At 42.5% G+C, this 21,036-nt stretch overlaps 1 protein-coding gene across 7 annotated transcripts in view; it reads left to right on the top strand.

Moving 5' to 3' along the window:
- Window positions 1-20,686, top strand: part of EXTL3 (exostosin like glycosyltransferase 3) — a 122,981-nt gene extending 102,295 nt beyond the window's left edge. For 6 of the 7 annotated variants that reach the window (XM_033937666.1, XM_033937662.1, XM_033937665.1 and 3 more), the window contains 3 exons: window positions 2,418-2,562; window positions 3,059-3,187; window positions 17,600-20,686. In XM_033937666.1, the coding sequence (XP_033793557.1) occupies window positions 2,418-2,562; window positions 3,059-3,187; window positions 17,600-17,809 (484 nt within the window). In that variant the 3' untranslated portion in view covers window positions 17,810-20,686. Of the gene's footprint in view, window positions 1-2,417; window positions 2,563-3,058; window positions 3,188-17,599 lie in introns of those variants that run through there. The other variant, XR_004538781.1, reaches the window with a different exon arrangement.
- Window positions 20,687-21,036: the final 350 nt, after the last annotated feature.

The raw sequence follows: 21,036 nt of genomic DNA, 5'->3' as shown, positions 1-21,036 counted from the left end.
ATGTCCTTATCTAGGTTCTGGTTCAGATGTCAGCAAATTCGCTGTCTGCTCGCAGTCTGCTCTGGCTCAGATTCTGGGCCGATGTTTCCTCCTCTACAGCTACTCTTGCAAGGCTCCCTTTTCAGGGGCAGTTTTTCTTTGGCTAAGGCCTGGACAACCTTATGAATTCTGTGGTGGACCGTTGTCCTAATTAAACACCAAACAAAGACTCCTCAACTGCTTTTTGTGCCCTAATCTGATCTTATGCTTTGAAATACAACCTATAATACTAATTTTGACTAAAACTATAATCTAATCTATAAACTAAAACTATAATCTAATCTATAAACTAAAAATCTTGACTAAAACTATAATCTAATCTAATCTAATCTTTAGTTTATATACCGGGTCATCTCCCAGTGGAGCTCAACTCAGTTCACGTGTAATTAAGACTAGAGTACATAGCAGAAAACATAGGAGAAGGAAGAACTAATTAAAAACTAAAGTTCATAAGAAAAGCATAAGAAAAATAACTATAATATTATCATTTCATTGAGACTGTAGTTAAACCATTTAAAAATTGCGAGAACAACAAAGTTTTCAGGAATTTACAAAATAACTGCAGCTAGCCTAATGGAGCCAGGAAGTTCATTCCAGATCTCTACAAACTTGAAAACAAAAGATCAATTGAGCTTTCCAGCAGATTTAATTCCCTTAAAGGAAGGGAAGGCTAACATATCTTTGTGTGTTTCTCAAATGGCAAAGTCTAAGGGTATTCCAACATAAGGGGACAAAAGGATCAAATATTCCATAGAGAAGCTTGAAGATTATGTATGCACATTTAAACTGGATCCTAAACTGACTGCTGAAAAAAAGTAAAATAGGAGGACAATGAAATAACTTCCTGAAGCCCAAGTTTTATCTCTTCTCAAGTTTGAATGCCGGCAGGTAAGATATTCCACTGGAGTTTTTGCTTCCCCTTATCAGATAGTCACTGATCACTTCTTCAGTACAAGGAGCAATTGAGGTCTGTTACCTTTTTTGTTAGCTTTGCTTCTAAAGTGAAAGTGATGTCAGCTACACTGCTTGGATGAGTTACCCTGCACTTATCCTGACTGCTTGACTTTTCTCTTTAATCAGGCACTATTGTTTAACAGAAAGAAGCTAAACAAAAGAGCAGTTTCTAACTGCCTAACTGAAAATACTTTTTGTCTAGCTGTGTTTTAAACTAGTGTTAAACACTAAAGGGACTTTCCTCAACTGCTATCTGTGCCCTAATCTGATTTTATCTTATGACTCTGAAATGCAACCTAAAATACTAATCTAGACTAAAACACTTTTTTATTTAAAAATCCTAACAGAGACTCTAAAGGCTACACTATTGTCTAAACTGACATTACTATAAAAGTAGAGTACTGAACAAAATAGCAAAAGAGAAAGATAATGAAATAATCTACTGAAGCCCAAGTTTTACCTTTTTCCCAAGTTTGAATGCCAGCAGATAAGATATTCCAGTGGAATTTTTCTTCTTCTTCTTAGCAGAGCCTCCCTTAATGACCTTGTAGTAAAGGTGGATAAAAAATCTTCAGAATACAGGAATGGAAAATTTTCAAAATTATAATGACCAAAAACTTGGAAACCTGAAGCATAAAAATTCAATAGAAGCACTTGCTTTCTCTTCCCTTATTAGATAAAGGGCCTCTAAATGTTAATTGTCACTGTCTCAACACTGCCATTTTTCTGCCAGTCCTCTTTCACTGACCTGTACTATATGCAGACAGCCTAAAACCTAGATGAGTTTACTTTATGTAACTGCATTGTGTCTCCACTGATCTGATGAAGAGAGGATGACTCTCAAAAGTTTGCCACAGAACATATGTAGGCCCGAGGGATCATTTGCTTCCTACAATATTCAAGTAAAAATGTATAATGGAGGTTCATCCTAATCCTTTCTGGAGCCATATGGTAACCCTATAAGTAAGATTTTTCAGATGGTGTGTCCAGGGTCTAAATCTAGTGTTCAAAGTTGCTTTCTAGTACTTGAACAGCAATAGATGTGGTGATTATGTGGATATTAGAGTTCTTGCGGCAGATCTTCAGAGAGCGTACAGGACCCCTGAGGAAGGCGTGTTGACTGAAACATGGACCGTGTAGGGTCCGGTTGGACTATTACATTTGTATTTTTATGATTTTATTGTGAAGAGAGATAATCATTTTCAGAACATCTTATCCACAGTCTTTTTTGTTTTTCTCAAAAGTTTGCCACAGATAATAGTTAGTCCAGGAGAAAGGTATTACCTACAACTTGGTTGTTGACCTTTATTTCCACAATGTCTTGTTACAAACTGTCTACCAGCAAATTTTTTCTTAAACAATATGCATCTCTAAAAGATAAGTATTTTCTGATTATCACTAAGCTGTACACTTTTCCGTTTCAGTGTTTGGAGAGAAGCAAGAGATCGCATTGTTGGATTCCCTGGACGGTACCACGCTTGGGATATTCCTCATCAGTCTTGGCTTTATAACTCCAACTATTCTTGTGAACTGTCCATGGTGCTGACAGGTGCTGCCTTCTTTCATAAAGTAAGAATATAGAGTATGCTAATGAACTTAGTGATCTTTATCCATTTTAAATTCTGCATTTTTTAGTCATTTTGTATTTGGTGTTTTGCATATCAGTATTTTGATTTGGAGCAAAATCAAGGATTTTTTGAGGCAAATAGAGCAGAGAAAAATGGCATGTTTATCTCACAAGTAGAAGGATGAACTAGAGAACACACAGCAGTGTCAGAGGAGGTGGAGCTGAAAAATGTAGATGATGCCTTCTACACAAACTTGCAAGTAGGGGTACCCGTTCCACTAATCAAGACTTATATGCCTTTTGCACTAGAAACTGTTTAAATAAAAGTATGTTTACCTTTGACAATTGAAAGTGATTAGTGAAAAAGAATTTTGTATAGAATTTTTAAACAGATTGATTATGAATGTGAGAATTATAGTTCTATTCTGTTGCAATATTGGACAGTCTAATTCTAAAACATTAGCATATTTGGGGTTTATTCCTGTTTTTGTTTTTTAGTACTATGCCTACCTGTATTCATATGTGATGCCACAGGCAATACGAGACATGGTAGATGAATATATAAACTGTGAGGATATTGCCATGAACTTCCTTGTATCTCATATTACAAGGAAACCACCCATCAAGGTAAGATGCAGCAAATGGCTCTGAGCTATTTTATTTATTTTTAAAATATTTGTTGGATAACAATGCAATGATTGAAATATTGTAGTTTTCATACCTGTATAGAATAGCTTAACCCTTTATTTGGCATTGTTGTTAAGAAGCAACGTGTTTTCTATGACTCTTAATGGGAGATATGCATCTCCACATGCCTGTTGCTTGGCACTGTTGCTCTCGTTCAACATCAAAAAATTTTTTCCTACAACTTTTTACCATCTGCTAATTAAAGGGTTAACCACTTTAAAGATAAATCTGATTATATATTTTAAGATAACGAGGTAATATAGAACTAATATATAACTAAATACTTCTAACTTTACTAGTATACCGCTGACATTTTTATCATTTGGACTGAAGGCCAACTTCACTATTCTTACTGCTTTCCATCTTTTAATCCGATTCAAGAAAGACTACATCACATAAAGCATTAATATTTTAGACACCACAGCTTGTCAACAGTAACCATCTACTAACACCTGTATTCAGGAAACAAACATAAATGCAGCTACTTTCCAAGTCTGAGATTCCACATTCACATACGAAAAGTTTTATTACCAAAATATTTTCCAGGAGAACTGCTTCTTCATTTAACATATATCTAGGGCCAAGGTGGGCTCAAGGTACTGTGTTACCCTGAGCCAACTTTTGCATTGGTGACCCCACTCCCCAACCTTGCAATCTGGTATCTCTCCTCTCCCTCCCCCCACCTGTGATGTGGTATCTCCCCCTCCTACTGGAGCAGGAAAAAGAGTGCCAAAATCCCCATTCAGCATTCTATTCCACTAGAAAAGTGTCTCAAACTTTCTCGAGCCAGGGCACACTAAAGGTAGTGGCCATGGCTCGAGGCACACAGAAGTGTGCGGATGTTGCCGTGATGACATCACGTGCATGCGTGACATCATCACATCAACATCCGTGCATGCGCAAAGGCCTTCCAGATGGGTCCTGAGATGCCAGTAGGGGGTGCCAGCAGAGAAGAGGATAGGAGAGAAGGAGAGGCGCCGGCTGATAGCCTACAGCAGTGTTTCTCAACTACTTCAAGCTAAGTACCCTCAACCACAGACCTCCCAAGCTCAACCCTAAACCCACCCAGGCTCTGCCCCAAATCCTGCTACCTTTACTAATTGTAAAGCAATTTTTTCCTTTCTTTTTTCATATACACACAATATACACAGCAGATATAAATTCTCAAAACTAACACATTTCAATCACTATATTGAAAATAAAATCATTTTCCTTACCTTTGTTGTCTGGTGACTTTATTTTTCTGTGCTTTTAACTATGTTTCCAGTGCCGCCTTATCCATTGACTGGTTTTCTCTCCTTCACTTTCTGCCATGCATCCATCTGGCATTAATTTAACATTCAATTTTTCTGCTTTCTTTTCAAAATATACTTTTCCATGTCTTCCCTTCCTCTCTCTCCTCCAAGTGGTCCAACATTTCTCTCTTTCATTTCCTCCCTACCCAGTCTGGCATCTCTCTTCCTTTCCTTCCGATAATCTGGCATCTCTACTACTACTACTACTACTACTACTACTACTACTATTTTGCTACCAGACTTCCCTCCTTCCCTTTCATTCCCTGGTCTGGTATCTCTCCCATTCATTAGTTATCTCTCCTCCCCTCCCCCCCAGTGCAACATTTCTCTCTCCCTTCCTCCTTTCTGCCCCCTGCAGTCCATCTCCCTTCCCTTCCTCCTTTCTGGCCCCCCGCCCAGTCCAACATTTCTCCCTCCTTTCCACCAGCCAACATTTCTTTCTCTCTTCCTCCTGCATGCTTCTCCTCCGGTCCTCCTTCCCTCCCCTAACCAACATCTCTCTCTCTCTCTCTCCCTCCCTCCACGAGTCCAATTTTTCACTCTCTGTCCTCTCCCCCTTCCCCGAATGTGCCATTTCTCCCTCCCTCCTTTCTGTCCTCCCCATTCATCTTGCCCTCTCCATGAGCCCAACACTTTCTGCTTCCTGCATGCTTTTTCTCTGTCCTTGCCTCTTCTCTTGAATGGCATCCCTCCTTCCCATCCCCTAACCCAACATGCTCTCTCCGCATGCACTATCTCACCCTCTCCTCCAGTGTAGTACCTTTCCTTTTCCTCCCCTTCTGCCAGGTCCAGCAGCACCTCTTCTCCCTTCCCTTTCCCTCCCCCCTGTCCAGCAGCACCCCTTCTTCCTTCCCTCCTCCCACTGTCCAGCAGTACACCTTCTCCCTTCCCTCCAGCAATACCTCTCCTCTCTCTAGCCTAGCGGCAGCTTACTGTGTGCTTTTAACGTTGCCACACAGCTGCCGCTAGCAGTAGTTTAGCCACTGTTTCATCAGGCAGCCTCGGGGCCTTTGCTAATTATCAATTATTTGATAATTTTTATCTGCTGCTGCTGTCTATATTTTGCACTATTGCCCCCTTTTACTAAACCGCAATAGTGTTTTTTAGTGCAGGGAGCCTAAGAGCATTGAGAGCAGCGCAAGGCATTCAGCACAGCTCCCTGTGCTAAAAACCGTTATCGCGGTTTAGTAAAAAGGGAGGGGGTATATTTGTTTATTTTTGTATAGTTGTTACTGAGGTGACATTGCATAAAGTCATCTGCCTTGACCTCTTTGAAAACCCGCAGAATATAAATAATAGTTAACATTTTCTCTGCGTACAGTGTGCTTTGTGGTTCGTTGTTTTTTTTTTGTTTTTTTATTTTATTATTGGTAGAACATTTTGACTTAGTCATTTTAAAAGTAGCTCGCAAGCCCAAAAAGTGTGGGCACCCCTGATATACAACCTCTCTTCAACAGAAAGAATTGTTGTGAAAAACTTTGAAAGCAACCAAAACATCCTGCCAGCCAGCAGACAAAGGAGGCTTTGTGATAAGCTGATGGAAGAGAAGCATAGACTGGATCTGAAATAATGTATTACTGCTGGAAAATAACTGAGATTCCTGCACAGGAATGCACTAAACAAAAGTCCTGGATGAAGTAAAAGTACAAATTCTGAGGAGAAAGACAAATTTGCTCCCCAAGTCCTCCCCCAAATCTGAAGAAAGTCTCAGAGAATGAGAGGCCGCTTGTAGAACCTGATAGTCAGAAGCCGCTCCTTTGCGCTAGTTACATCAAGCTTAGGCAGTGCTGATAAAACAGGAGGAATGTGCCATAATGGCTGCTCCCCCACTCCCCCTTCAGGTGTTGCCCAGGAGCTGTGTAACTGGCCTGTATTTAATGCTTGGTCTGAAGAATGCCCTGAAGGTAATTTTTCCCCATGACTGTGCACAAGCCCCCACAACATGAACAAGCACAATGTGCTCACCCAAGGATTCCATAAGCAGCAAAACAGAAGTTTCAGTTGGGTACAACAGCCACAATAAAAACTGAGGCGGGTGCTGCAGCCTGTGTTGGCATTGAAAACACTGTCAAAAAGCTCACAGAATACTACCGTTAACCTGGGCTATCCCAGGCCTCATTAGTAAGTAAGGAAAAACATCTCCAACTCCCAAGAAAAAGTCCTTCATTACTCTCAAACCCTTACAGTGTAGAAGTTTCTTCTTTTTCCCAAAGTTTGCTCTGCTGTTTTCTGTTTTCATGGAAGAAAGAGGAGCTAAGTGTGGGGTGGAGGGAGAATCCAGAATCAGGAACTTTGAATTCTCCAGGATGTAACTTGGCTCCAGAAAAGAAACTTCCAACTTTTTTCTTTTTTATGTTTGCTTTTGGGTTTGAGTTTGTTTTTTTGGAGGGGGGGTATTTTTTTGTTGTTGGGGGGGGAGTTGTAGACAGGGAAAAGAACATCCTTTTCTTCAATTGGTTACCAGTTTTGACTGGACCAGGAGGTTCCCTTTAAAGTCTAGTGTATGACCTGCAAGGTTTTCCTGTTACTATGTGCTAGAGAGAGAAAAATACTGAAGACATCAGGGTGCAGGGTACCCTGATATTATCCGAGGACAAGCAGGCAGCCTATTTTCACATGTGGGTGACGTCATTCATGGAGCTCAGATGTGGACAGCCTCGCAAGCAGACTTGCTTGTAGAAACTCAGAAGTTTCGAGTCTGCCGCACCACGCATGCACTAGTGCCTTCCCGCCAGCACAGGGCGCGTCTCCTCAGTTCTCAGTTTTCCGTGGAGCCAAGAAGTCTGTCTTTGATATTCTGCACTGAACTTCATTCGCTTCATGCCTTCTCTTCACCGCGGTTTTTGTTTTATTTATTATTACTGGATCGCTGTGCTTTAGTTTTTGTTTAAAAAAAAAGTTGGGGGGTTTTTTCGTCGACTGACGGGGCATGTTGCGCGCCAGCAGCCTGCAGGCTTCGACTTGGTAGCGGCTATCTTCCCTCCTATGTCTTGGCCAGTCACGGACTTCAAGAAGTGTAGCAAGTGTCAGCGTGCGATTTCTCTCACAGACCCACACCGCTAGTGTCTTCAGTGTCTCGGGCTTAACCATAGTCCGAAGTCTTGCGCTCACTGTGCTACCCTTCAACCTCGAGCCCTCAATTGTCATCGGATTCAAGTGGAAAAGCTTTTCAGGATGGACTCTTCAGCTACACCCTTTACCTCGACTTCCGACTCAGTCAAGCTTTCAGTGGGGTGTCCTCCTGTCTCCACAACTCCGACCTCGAGTCTCATCAGACCTTCCTTGTTTGGATCATCCTTGGCCTCGAGTACACCTGCCATGTCTTCTCTAGAGCTTTCCTCAGGTCAGATACCTAAGCAGAAAGTTCCTGCGATGGTCCTCAAGATATCCAAGCATCAATCTTCCAAGTTGAAGCATGCTCCCTCTGCCACCTCGGAGCCTTTAGCCTCAGCAAGTGGTCCAGTTTCAGACTCGGATCCACAATTGCAGGCTACTATCCAGACTATTTTAGAGCGGGAATTTGTTTAGTTACTGAGCCAATGCAGTCCTGTCTCGACTCTGCTTCCTGCAGTCCAGCCTGGGCAATCAGCAGTTTCACAAGAGGTCGAGTCCCTGCCTGTGCCTCGAGCTGAATCTACACACTCTATACAAGGAGTCGAGTCTTTACGAGTGTCTCAAGTGGAATGTTCACACTCTATGCAAGGAGTCGAGTCTTTGCGAGTGTCTCGTCAGGCATCCTCACACTCCATGCAAGGAGCCGAGTCTTTGCGAGTGTCTCGTCAGGAATCCTTGCACTCCATGCAAGGAGCCGAGTCTTTGCGAGTGTCTCGTCGGGAATCCTCGCACTCCATGCAAGGAGCTGAGTCTTTGCGAGTGTCTCATCAGGAATCCTCACACTCCATGCAAGGAGCCGAGTCTTTGCGAGTGCTTCAAGATTCCTCGATCCAACCTACAGAATCTATGGGGTTTTGAACTACAGCTTTTAGCCCTATTTATTCACCAACGGCATTGCCCATTTCGAGGCATTAGGGTGAAGTCTCCTCGATCTTACATGAGACCTGATTCCAGGCAGCACTCTCGTCGTCGGTCGAGGCCCTCATCGAGGCATGGGTCCTCTTCCAGAGAGAAGCCTTCCTCGTCCAGGCCTTCCAGCTGTTCCAGGCCGCCAACTCCTAGCACGAGGACTTCAATCGCAGAGCACGAAGACTCAGCTGATTCCAATGCCTCATTCCAGTCAGTCTATTCATTGGGATACCAATACTCCAGAGAGGCTTCCCCTTCGTTTTCCACTCGAGGCGCCTCGAGGGCATCCAGTCCTTCTTGAGGCCATGCTCTGGCGGATCAATTGTCTTTTTTCTCATTCCTCCGTCAGATGGCTGAGAACCTGGATCGTAAATTGGACACTGGATCAAAGTACTCTAAGGAGTATTTAGAAGAAATGAATATGCCTCGACCTCCTGCAGAGTCTCTCAAGCTTCCTCTTAATAGACTTTTGTCTCAAACTTTCAAACAAAATCTCGAGACTCCTTATGCTATTCTGCTGTTCCAGGAAAGTTGGAATCAAGGTATAGAACTCTACATTGCAAGGGCTTTGAGAATTCACAACTATCTCATCAATCCCTTCTTGTGGAATCTTCCCTAAACTAACCCATCCTTCCAGGGTTTATGCTACCATACCTCCTGGAAGAGAGGGTAAGACCATGGACAAGTTTGGCCTTCTTTATCAAAATTCGATGATGGCCTCCAGGGTTTTGAATTATAACTTTATTTTCACTACTTATTTCAACTACTTGATTGATATTCTCCCTGGCTTTTCTAAAGACCTTGGTCAACATAGACATTTGGAGTTTCAGCAAGTCACTGCTACCTAGGCACAACTTGGGTTGAATCTTCTTCAGTCATCTTATGATGCTTTTGAACTTTCCTTGAGGGTCACTGCATTTTCAGTAGCAATGCGCCATCTGGCCTGGCTTCGCACCATTGATATGGATCCCAGTCTTCACGTCTGGCTAATATCCCTTGTGAGGGCAATGACCTCTTTGACGAATCTATAGAGGCCGCCACTAAGAAGTTGTCTGAATATGAAAAATCCTTTGCTTTTATCGTCAGCTCCTGCAAAACCTACTTGACCTCTTCCATCCTATCAGGGGCGTTATCCTCTGAGGGCAGCTCCTTACACTCGAGCACTGCCCAAGAAACAACAACAGCAGAAGCAACAGAAACCTCAGCCTTCTGCACCCAAGGCTTCTCAGCCTTTTTGACTGTCTCATACAGAGCATAACCTCCATCATTCTGCCTCTGTCCTCCCCTCTCCCCATAGGAGGTCTTCTCCATCATTTTTACCATCGATGGGAGACCATTACATCCAACCTCTGGATGCTGACAATAATCGAGGAAGGATACTCTTCATTTCACTCAGATTCCACCAGAGCTTCCTCCAAAAGAGTGTCCTTCCAATCTATCCCAGACCGCCCTTCTTCAGGAAGATAAAGCTCTGCTTCGTCTCCGTGCCATCAAGGAAGCTCTTTAGAACAGCAGAGCAGGGGGTTTTACTCCCGTCACTTCTTAGTTCTGAAGAAGACAGGGGATCTTGACCCATACTGGATCTCAGGGCTCTCAACAAATTTTTAGTCAAAGAAAAATTTTGCATATGGCCCTGGCATCCCTCTATCCCCTTTTAGATCTGAATGATTTGTTATGTTCCCTAGATATCAAGGAGGCTTACACTCGCATCCCCATTCATCCGACCTCCCGTCAGTACCTCAGATTTCAGGTGGGGAATCTGCATTTTCAATACAGAGTGCTACCTTCGGCCTGGCATCATCTCCACGAGTGTTCACCAAGTGCCTAATGGTGCTGGCAGCAGCCCTGCGGAACCATGGTCTTCAGGTATTCCCTTACCTGGACAACTGGCTCATTAAAGATTCAACATCTTAGGGAGTTATTGTAGCAACCTAATGGACTACGTGGTTCCTGCAAAGCTTGGGATTCGAAATCAACTTTTCTCAAATCCCACCTTCAGCCCTCTCAGAATCTACAGTTCATCGGAGCTGTTCTGGACACTATCCAACTCAGAGCATTCCTTCCTCAGCAACGTATTGAAGCTCTTCTTCAGCTCTGCCACAAAATGTCTTCCCGCTCTTCACTCTCAGCGAGACACACGATGGTACTACTAGGTCATATGGCCTCGACAGTTCACGTGACTCCTTTTGCCAGACTTCACCTCAGAATTCCTCAGTGGACCCTGACACCTCAGTGGGCGCAGGCTTGCGAACCACTCTCTCGACACATTACAGTCATTCTGATGAGACAGTCTCTCCGCTGGTTGATGCTCTCTTCCAATCTCTCCAGAGGTTTACTGTTTCAGATGCCCCATCATCAGAAAGTCCTAACGACAGATTCCTCAACCTACGCTTGGGGGCTCACCTCGACGGTCTCCGTACTCAAGGCCATTGGTCTAGCACGGATCATCAGTGTCATATCAATCCCTCCTCCAGTGGTCTGGCATCTCTCTCCTCTTCTTTCCTTCCCTCTCCCACACCCCCATGGTCTGGCATTTCACTCTCTCCTCTCCTTCCCACCACTTCCATCAGCATCTGCTCCCTTTCTTTCCCTCCAACCCAATTCCATCCAGTATCCTTCCCCCTTATGTCTCTCTCTCCTTTCCCTGCACACCAATTCCATCAGCATCTTCCCCCTTTCTCTCCCTCCACCACCCTTCCATATCACCCTGACCCCCTTTTTCTCCCTCTATCACTCTTTTATGCTCCTCTCTCCCTCCAAACCAGCAAGGTCCCATGATGACTGCTTCTGTTGCCTCTGCCTCTGGAAGATGTAAGTGACGGAGGGGTGGGCCGGCAGATGCAGGGAGTTGCGGCAAGGTTCCGCAATGACTGCAGCTGCCGGCCCATCCCTTCCAACGTCACTTACGTCTTCCGGAGGCAGAGGCGGCAAATGCAGTCATCACGGGATCTTCCTGCACTTCAGTGTGGCTGCCGACTCTGCTTCAGAATAAGTAGAGCAGCCATGCTGAGGTGCAGGTGTCATTTAGAGCAGCTCAAAAGGTTCTGGATCCAGCCGGTTGTGTACCCCCCTAGGGCTGGCACCCGGGGCAGTCTGCCACTGTATGAGGGGACAAAAAATAATAAAAAGAATGGATAACTTGACCGATTTAGACATGTCATACAATTATAACCACAAAAATATGTCATAAAATGTAATTCTAAACTCAAGACTCCAGACGAAAAGCAGACTATAGAAAGGAAACCAGAAAAGACCAAACCCATAGTACTAAGATTCAAATGCTAAAATCGGACATGTCCATTATGAAGAGATGTGTGGATCACTGCTAATTATAACGAGTGAGTCTTTAAAATATGAGATGGTAACGGATAGCCAGACCTAGTGGATGGAAGTGATAAATATTGGAGCCAAAACCAGAGCACCGTGATGAAACTTGAATGGAAATATGGATACCTATTTATATTTTTGAGTAAAATTGCGATACGAACATGTCATAGAAAAGAATAAATAATGTGTAAACTAAAAACCAAGAACAACATATTGTAACACCAAACTCAGAATTAATGAAATAACATGTTAAAAGAACTTAATCCCCCCCCCAAAAAAAAATAAAAAATAGGGCATATACATACTTAAAATGATGGCTGGTTACAAACAGTATGCCTAGACCAGGGGTGCCCACACTTTTTGGGCTTGCGAGCTACTTTTTAAATGACCAAGTCAAAATGATCTACCAACAAAAAAAAAAAAAAAAGCACACTGTACACATAGAAAATGTTAATTATCATTCCTATTCCAGGGTTTTTCAAAGAGGTCAAAGCAGATGACTCTATGCACTATCACCTCAGTAACAACCATACAAAAATAGACAAATATACCCCCCTCCCTTTTTACTAAACCACGATAGCAGTTTTTAGCGCAGGGAGCTGCGCTGAATGCCCAGCGCTGCTCTCGACATTCATAGGCTCCCTGCACTAAAAACCTCTATTACGGTTTAGTAAAAGGGGATCTTAGTGTAAAATATAGACAGCAGATATAAATTCAGACCCTTTTTGATCACTAAATTTAAAATAAAATCATTTTTCCTACCTTGTCTGGTGATTTCATGAGTCTCTGGTTGCACTTTCTTCTTCTGACTGTGCATACAATCTTTCTTCCCTTCTTTTAGCCTGTGTGCTTCCTCTCCCCCAGACCTCATTCCTTCCCCCAACTTTTCCTTCCTTTTCCCTGCCCTTTCTTTCTCTCTGCCTCCCTTTCTTGTTTTTCTGTTTCTCTTCTTTCCTTCTGTCTCCCTGCCTGCCCTTTTTCTTTCTTTCTTTCTTTCTTTCTTTCTCCCTGCCCTCCCCCAAGCCACTGCCACTGCCATTGCTATCGGGGACCAGGACCCAAACGCCACCAATAACAGGCCCCAAGCTCTCCCTGCTTCGGCCAACCAGCATTCCTCTCCCCGACGTCAATTCTGCCGTCGGGAAGAGGAAGGCTGATCAGCACAAGATCGTGATCAACCTATTGGGGGAAATGCTGCCGGGTCCTGCCTTCACGGAAACAGAAAGTAGGCAGGACCCGGCAGGAAGAAGAACAAATGCTTCATTAACCTGTCTCCCGCATTAGCCCATAGCTAACGCTTGCTTCAGGGCTCTCAACATATGCGTGCCGGCTTCCCTTCTCCCCTCCCCCCCCCCCGGACATAACTTCCGGTTTCGAAGGGAAGGGAAGAGAAGAGAAGCCGGCACGCACACGTTAGAGCCCGGAGCATAAGTTCGCTACGGGCTGAAATCTCCAAGCCGGTTTTTTTTGGGGGGGTTTTAATGTTCAGCAGCGGCAGATGACAGCTGGGCGGACCGCCCAGCTAAAAGGCCCTAGGGAGAACACTCAGATGAAGGCTGATCGCCCGTAGATCAGGACGGCAACACGAGTCGATCACGGAGCCCGGGATGGGCTCCGCGATCGACTCACGTTGCCTTTCTGAGCTACTGGTCGATCGCGATCGACGTGTTGGGCACCCCTGGCCTAGACTATATAGACCTAAACAGGGCAAAAGTAAACGTATGGGAAATGAACAGCTGATAATACAGAGTGTATCTTGAAAACATAAGCCGATAGTAGCTCAAAGACAAGCTGACCGGGTAGATGAAAGTGAAACCTGGGAAAGATCCAAATTATTGTTCAAATGAGCTTCTGTTAAAACCAAAGAATAAAACCACAGCACTCGGGCAAGTAAAAAAGGGATAGTAAAATGGACTTACCGAAAAGGTCTCTGCACTGATGAGATAAACTCGTACGCAGAATAAATGTGAACACGCGACAGTGGGGTTATGATATTTGATCCATTGAAAGAGGCACCAAAAAAGTGTCGGCAGTGGATTGGATGCACACTGATAGGGGAGGGGCATCGGGCTGTTAAAAAAGGCAGATTTAATAAATAAATGAAAATACTGGTGAAAAACTAAATAAAAAACCAAAACCATGATAAAATGCCAAACCTGACTGCAAGTGGTAGTGAAAATAGCATAAGGCACCCGTAGTACTGTTAGTGCCAGAGCTGCTTAGAATAAAGAACCGTGCTGTACATGAGGAGAAAAAAGAAAGAATGAGGTGATAAGATGTAAAGTGCTGGCCCCTCACTGCACCACTTGATAAAACTAAGGAGCGATGTTCTAGAGCAGGGATGCCCATACTCACTGTACGCATAGAAAATGTTAATTATCATTCCTATTCCGGGCTTTTTTTCAAAGAGGTCAAAGTAGATGACTCTATGTATTATCAACTCAGTAACAACCATACAAAAATAGACAAATACCCCCCTCCCTTTATACTAAACCACAATAGCAGTTTTTAACGCAGGGAGCTGCGCTGAATGCCCAGCGCTGCTCTCGATGCTCATAGGCTCCCTGCGCTAAAAAACGCTATTGTGGTTTAGTAAAAGGGGGCCATAGTGCAAAATATATACAGCAGATATAAATCCACACATTTTGATCACTAAATTGAAAATAAAATCATTTTTCCTACCTTGTTGTCTGGTGATTTCATGAGTCTCTGGTTGCACTTTCTTCTGACTGTGCATCCAATTTTTCTTCCCTTCTTTCATTCTGTATGCTTCCTCTCCTCCAGACCTCATTCCCTCCCCCAACTTTTTCTTCCTCTCTGCTTGCCCTTTCTTTCTTTCTCTTTTCATGCCCCCTTTCTTTTTTTCTGTTTCTCTTCTTTCCTTCTGTCTCCCTGCCTGCCCTTTATCTTTCTTTCTCCCTGCCCTCCCCCAAGCCACTGCTGCTGCCATCGGGGAACAGGCCCCCAAGCCACCGCCATCGGATAACAGGCCCCAAAGCCACCGCCCCAAGCTCTCCCTGCTTCAGGCCGACCAGCATTCCTCTCCCTGACGTCAGTTCTGCCGTCGGAGAGGAAGTTCCGGTCCAGCCAGGCAGCGATTGGCTGGCCAGAACTTCCTCTCTGACGGCAGAATTGATGTTGAGGAGAGGAAGGCTGATCGGCCCAAGATCGCGATCGACCTATTGGGAGAAATGCTGCCGCGTCCTGCCTTCACGGAAAAAGAAAGTAGGCAGGATCCGGCAGCAAGAACAGCAAATTGTAAGCTTCACTGACCTGTCTCCCGCCTTAGCCCGTAGCGAACGCATGCTCCGGGGCTCTAACATGTGCATGCCGGCTTCCCTTCTCTTCTCTTCCTCCCCCCTCCCCCGCACCCCTCGAACATTACTTCCGGTTTTGAAGGGAAGAGAAGGGAAGCCGGCACGCACACGTTAGAGCTCCAGAGCATAAGTTCTCCAAGCCGTTTTTTTTTTTTTTTTTTTATGTTGAGCAGCAGTGGCAGCAGTAGAATTCACATTGGATGATAGCCGGGCGGTCATCAAAAGGCCCTAGAGAGAACACTGTATTTATTTAAATATTTTTATTATAATTTTGTATGAATTGCTAAAAGAAAATTCATACAAAAAAGGGCCATTGCTTGCCCTTGATAAGTAGCATAGAAAGTTGCTGTTTGGGTTTTTGCAAGGTGCTTGTGACCTGAATTGACCACCATGAAGACAGGATACTGGGCTAGATGGACTATTTGTCTGGCCCAGTAACGCTTCTGTTATGTTCTTATGTAGAACCTAAGACTTTATGGTCTAATTGCATAAATAATGAGGGTGGTTTGTAAAGTTTGGTTAAAAAAAAAAAAAAGCAAGTCAAAAAATGTAGTCTTCATCGAGGGCTATACATTTAGTCAAATGAGTTTCCAGTTTTTTTGTAAGCTATTTTTCCTATGATAACCCTCACATCCATAGAGCCCAGCCCAAATATAGTTATATGTCATAATTGCATTCCTCATTATCAATTAGATTAACAATTAAAAAATTCAATTAAAAAAACTGTTACCCTTTACATTCTAAACATGCATGACTTTCCATAATATATAATTCACTTCACAATACAAAACTGAAACTTATTACTTTGAAAGTTGTTTTCTTTATAGCCCTCATGTCTGCACACTGTGTGAATGAACTTCAAGCCCTTGTCTCATCCTCCATATAAAAGAGTCTATCATGACAGGGTAGTCCTCCGGATGCATCCTAAATTCCTCTCTAAATTAGTCTCAGAATTCCACCTTAACCAATCCATAGTTTTGCTTGTTTTCTTTCCAAAACCACATTCCTATCCTGGAGAAGCAGCCTTCCACACCTTAATCTGCAAGCATTTTGTGGCATACTATCTGGATCGGATTAAGCCTCACAGGGAGTTCTCCCAGCTCTTTGTAGCTTTTGATCCTAACAGACTATTGGTTGCTGTTTCTAAGAGAATCATCTCTACTTAGCTAGTGGATTTTATCTCCACGTATTCTTAGGCTGGTCTGATTCTGCAAGGCTATGAGACATCCAACAATGTATGGGGCTACTTGGTCCTCAGTACATGTGTTTACATCTCATTACTGTTTGGAGCAAAACTCCAGAAGAGACCATCTGTTTGGACAAGCAGTTCTGCAAAATCTTTTCACTTCCTGAAGGCTAACTTTACATTCATCACTGTTGGATTTCACCAAGTCATGATCCTGGCTGCTTCGGAATCCCACGTGTAAGAATATAATGCCTGCTTGTCCTCTGAAAAAGTGAACCCCTGTAGCAGGGGTTCTCCAAAGACACCAGGCATATATTCTTACAATCTGCCCACCTCTCCTAGTTGGCTTATTAGCTTTTTTACTGAACAGGTTCTTCCATGAGTCGAAGTTGGGCAGAAAGGTGCCAGCATGTGCGCGGTTTGGGCACTGCCTAAAGATTTAAAGTGACAGTGCACTTTGTAGGGTCCGTACCGGATTCCGTAGATATCACCCTCATGTGAGAACATATGCCTGCTGTCCTCAGAAAACGCCTGCTACAAGTAAGTATCTTTGCTTTATTGACAGATATTAATTGCAAGATGCTGTAAAAATTGGATGATCCCTGTTTTCAAAATGATGTAATTCAGGAAGGTAACCATTAAGATCCATTTTAGCAAAATGACATTTAGTGAAGATAAAAGTTGCAATTAAAGTTTTGCAACAAAGTAAGGCATATGATGCAAAGCTTTAATTAAGGGAGTTTTCTAATAAAGGGTTGGATTAATGTATTTTCAAAGTTCATACTAAATGTTTAAACAGTTCCAAAGTATTTTGAAACAATGTAAGGGGACTTTTTGGGGGGGGGACCTACATGTTAAAGTACTATAAAGAATAGAAGAGAGAAACTGTGGCAATAGATGACATCATACCCTTTGTTTTCCAATATATTTTTGTTATGCTTAAGTAGTTTAATACCAAGGAGAATTACATTTTTGTTCTGTTGAGAGCTAAAGGTGCACTTACATCTTCAAGAGGTCTTGGTTTATAGTCTTTTCATATTGGGGTTTTTTTAATCAGTGGCTTCTGTATAGCTTTCTTAGTGCATGATGATTCTTGATAGTGGTTCTGCATACATGACAGAGTGGAGAGTATAATAGCAGAGGGCCCTATAGAGAAGGTATTTTTTTAATAATCTATTTTGAATTTCTCTTTCTCTGATTCTAGGTAACATCACGGTGGACATTTCGCTGTCCTGGATGCCCTCAGGCTCTTTCACATGATGACTCACATTTTCATGAACGCCACAAATGCATCAACTTCTTTGTAAATGTTTATGGATATATGCCACTTCTATATACCCAGTTCCGTGTGGACTCTGTTCTTTTCAAGACTCGTCTACCCCATGACAAGACAAAATGTTTCAAATTTATCTAGAACCACTGCTCTGAAAAGTGGAAAGAAAAACTTTTAAAATATGTGGATAGGTTTTTATTGTTGCAGTCTTGACAGGTTAAAGAAAAAAAGAAACATTTCCTACAGCCAGCTTCTGAACTGTGGATCATTGGGTCTCCCCATTTTTCTTTGTTGTGCTGAGAAAAAGAGCACCAGAACAAACCCTTAATTTTAGATATGAAAGAAAATGGAAACCTGGTCAGTGACATCCAAACTGTTAACTATTTCTAGTTTAACTTGCAAGTATATTAGATTAGTCTGATTATAATTTGTTATCTGCCTATCAGCCTCTTATATTTTGAGCAAAAAAAAAAAATAGAATCAGGGAAAAGACAGATGCTTTTATGAGTAAGGCAGGAGTTATCTACCAGACAACAGACTAAGAGCTCAGAAGGATATATCCAATTGCTGCTGATAAAGTAAGTTTTTTTTTTTTTGTTTGTTTGGTTTTTTTTAATTTCAGAAATGAGTATGTTTCCCTTCTCCTATATCTGTGATCCATGGTGTGACCAATATGGCTTCAGAATCTATACAGGACAGCAGACATGCACTTTCACTTTCTTTCCCCATTATCATATTATATGGTTCATGAATATGTTTGGCACATTAAAGAAACCCATGAATCAACCCCACCCTTCACTTTTGTAATGTTCTGACATATCCTTGATAGATACTCAACAAAACTGCCAAGTGAGCTCCCGGGACTAGATATTTTCCAGGAATTATGTTGATGTTACATTGCCTGTTTGCGTTTAGTTAAGCCCAAACATAAAACTCAAAGCACAGAAATGTCCACTAGACTGATTCCTTCCTGATATCACTCATATAATCTCATTTAGTTTGCCATTTCATCCTTGCTAATGGATATTTTGTTTGGGAATCTTTGAATATTTGAGGAGATTCAGATTGCTAATATAAGATTGTTGAATAGCATGAGTAACATGATGATCTGCAGTTGACTTTAAAAAAAAAAGTTTTTAACTTTAGGTTCTTATCCCTGTGACTTTTTATGCACAGTAGTTTATGTAAAGGTGAAGTTCTATGACTAACTGGCCACATAACCATTCATTACCATAACAACCTATTTAGCCGCCAGTAAATGACCACATGATCCCTAGGTCTTAAAGGCAATATATAAGTGAGATCTCAATGCAAACCTTAAAAATGATTAGGATATAGATTGGCCACCACTCTTCTGAGGGATTTCTTCTCTTCTGGTGATTTAACATCAAAATTATTTGTGTGTTGTGTTCTTCCATAGAGGCCTGTCATGTTGCAGTTTTTTAATGATATTTTATTTCAAGCACAGTATTGGTGTACAATATGAATTCACAGAGAATATATCTGTAGCATAAGAGAAACTGAAAATATTGAACAAACTATACAATACTGCTTAAACTACTTAAGACCCTATTAATGTTATCTGGCTTTAATTTGCTTCCCATTCAGTTGACCAAACTAGTATGTATCTCTTAGCAGTGATGAAGTGCTGTGTCTTAAGAAATCTCTGAAAATGTTTGCGATTGTGTCTTTTAAATGTGATTTCAAGGACTGGATAGGCGGGTCCTAGATGGCTGAAGAAATTCATTGTTTCTAGTTCTTATGACTTTGTTATGCATCATCTGTAGTCTTGTCTCTCTTCCTAAACAGACCAAATACCCATGACTACCTGTGACTGAAAGAGCAGAGTGCATTCTGTTATATAGCTATTTCTGTTGATCTTTTAAAAAAATACAATTATTAGTTACTGTCTTAATAGCAATAATTGTCCCAGCATTCTCCAGGAGTTGTCACATCGCTCCATAAACAAGCTTACCGTATTTTTCACTCCATAAGGCGCACTTTTTCCACCCCCAAAAAGGGAGTGGAAATAAGGGTGCATCTTATGGAGCAAACCCCCCCCCCCCAGTACCTGACTCAGCCAATCGGGGAGCGGCGCCGGACCAGGCAGGAACACAGACAGCATGCGCCTGCCTTCTGCGCTACTCTGCCCGAATTGAAGAAGAGCCATCCGGTGAGGGAAACAGGCAGGAGCGCGGAAAGGGCACTTTAAAAAAAGTATGGGGGCCTGTGCTTCCTACGGGGGGGAGGGTGCTTCTGCTGCCTATGGGGGGGGGCTATGCTGCCTATGGATTTTTTGCTCTATAAGACCCTGTCCTGGCCTATCACTAGAGGGGGTACTGGGCAGGGCAGTGGGAATTTTTTTTCTTGGGTTTTCCTCCTCTATAGGTGGTGCATCTTATGGTTGGGTGCGTCTTAAAGAGCAAAAAATATGGTAATTCCAGCCAGTGCATGGAAGCCTGAGCTCATAATGGTTGTACCTTTAATGGGACTACTGAATATGAGTTTGAGATGCAAGGAAAAATGAAACTGGCAAAACAGATGTCCTTTAGAAAAAAGAAACAAGGCAGTGGTACCTCTATTATATTGCATTACCTGTTTGCAAAGCAGACCCAAAGATGTAGCTAAATAAATGTTAAATTCAATGGCAGTATTTATGGGAGTAGCAAGTTAAGCTTCATGTGCTAATTATTCTGTGAGTCTTGAAATTTTTTCATATCTAAGCTGCCCCTGTCAGTTGAGCTACCGCAGGGGTACAAGATAAAGTAGACATGGTTTGGAGTTATCTAAGAGCAGGTCTCCTTTTCTTACAAGTTCCTCTTTAAAAACAAAAATAATGTATATATATGATTTTATAAGAAGCAACAATACAGTCAAATGTCTCTGCCTCAAAAGAATAAACAAATTCCACTGATGAAGCAAAATTAGTAAAAGATCTGCCAGCAGTAATGTACTAGTAGGTATTCACATGTCTTGGCTTATGTATTTACTGAATAATATCTCTTGGAAAAATCTGAATCTTTGTTGTTCATATCTGTTTTCCTCTCAGACGTGAATCCGTCTTAATGTGTGGGCCACCCTTTACTATCAATTTTACTGCCTTTTGCTGCTCTTTGTGAGAATGACACGGGGACAAATTTTTCCCCATCCCGACCCTGCAAGTTTTGTTGCTGTCCCTGCCCCATTCCTGTAAGCTCTGCCTTAACCACACAGGCCTCGTGCACTTATGATTTTAAAGTGTTTGAGGCTTATGCAGATGAGGACAGAGCTTGCAGAAAGGGGCAGGGATGGGAAAATAAGTTCCCGCGGGGGACGGGGAAAAATTTGTCCCCATGTCATTCTGTAGCTGCTACTTCATCTTCTCTTGG

The sequence above is a fragment of the Geotrypetes seraphini genome, chromosome 3 (genome assembly GCF_902459505.1).
Source record: "Geotrypetes seraphini chromosome 3, aGeoSer1.1, whole genome shotgun sequence".
In the NCBI taxonomy this organism is placed as follows: domain Eukaryota; kingdom Metazoa; phylum Chordata; class Amphibia; order Gymnophiona; family Dermophiidae; genus Geotrypetes; species Geotrypetes seraphini.
This window is presented reverse-complemented; position numbering and strand designations above follow the sequence as displayed.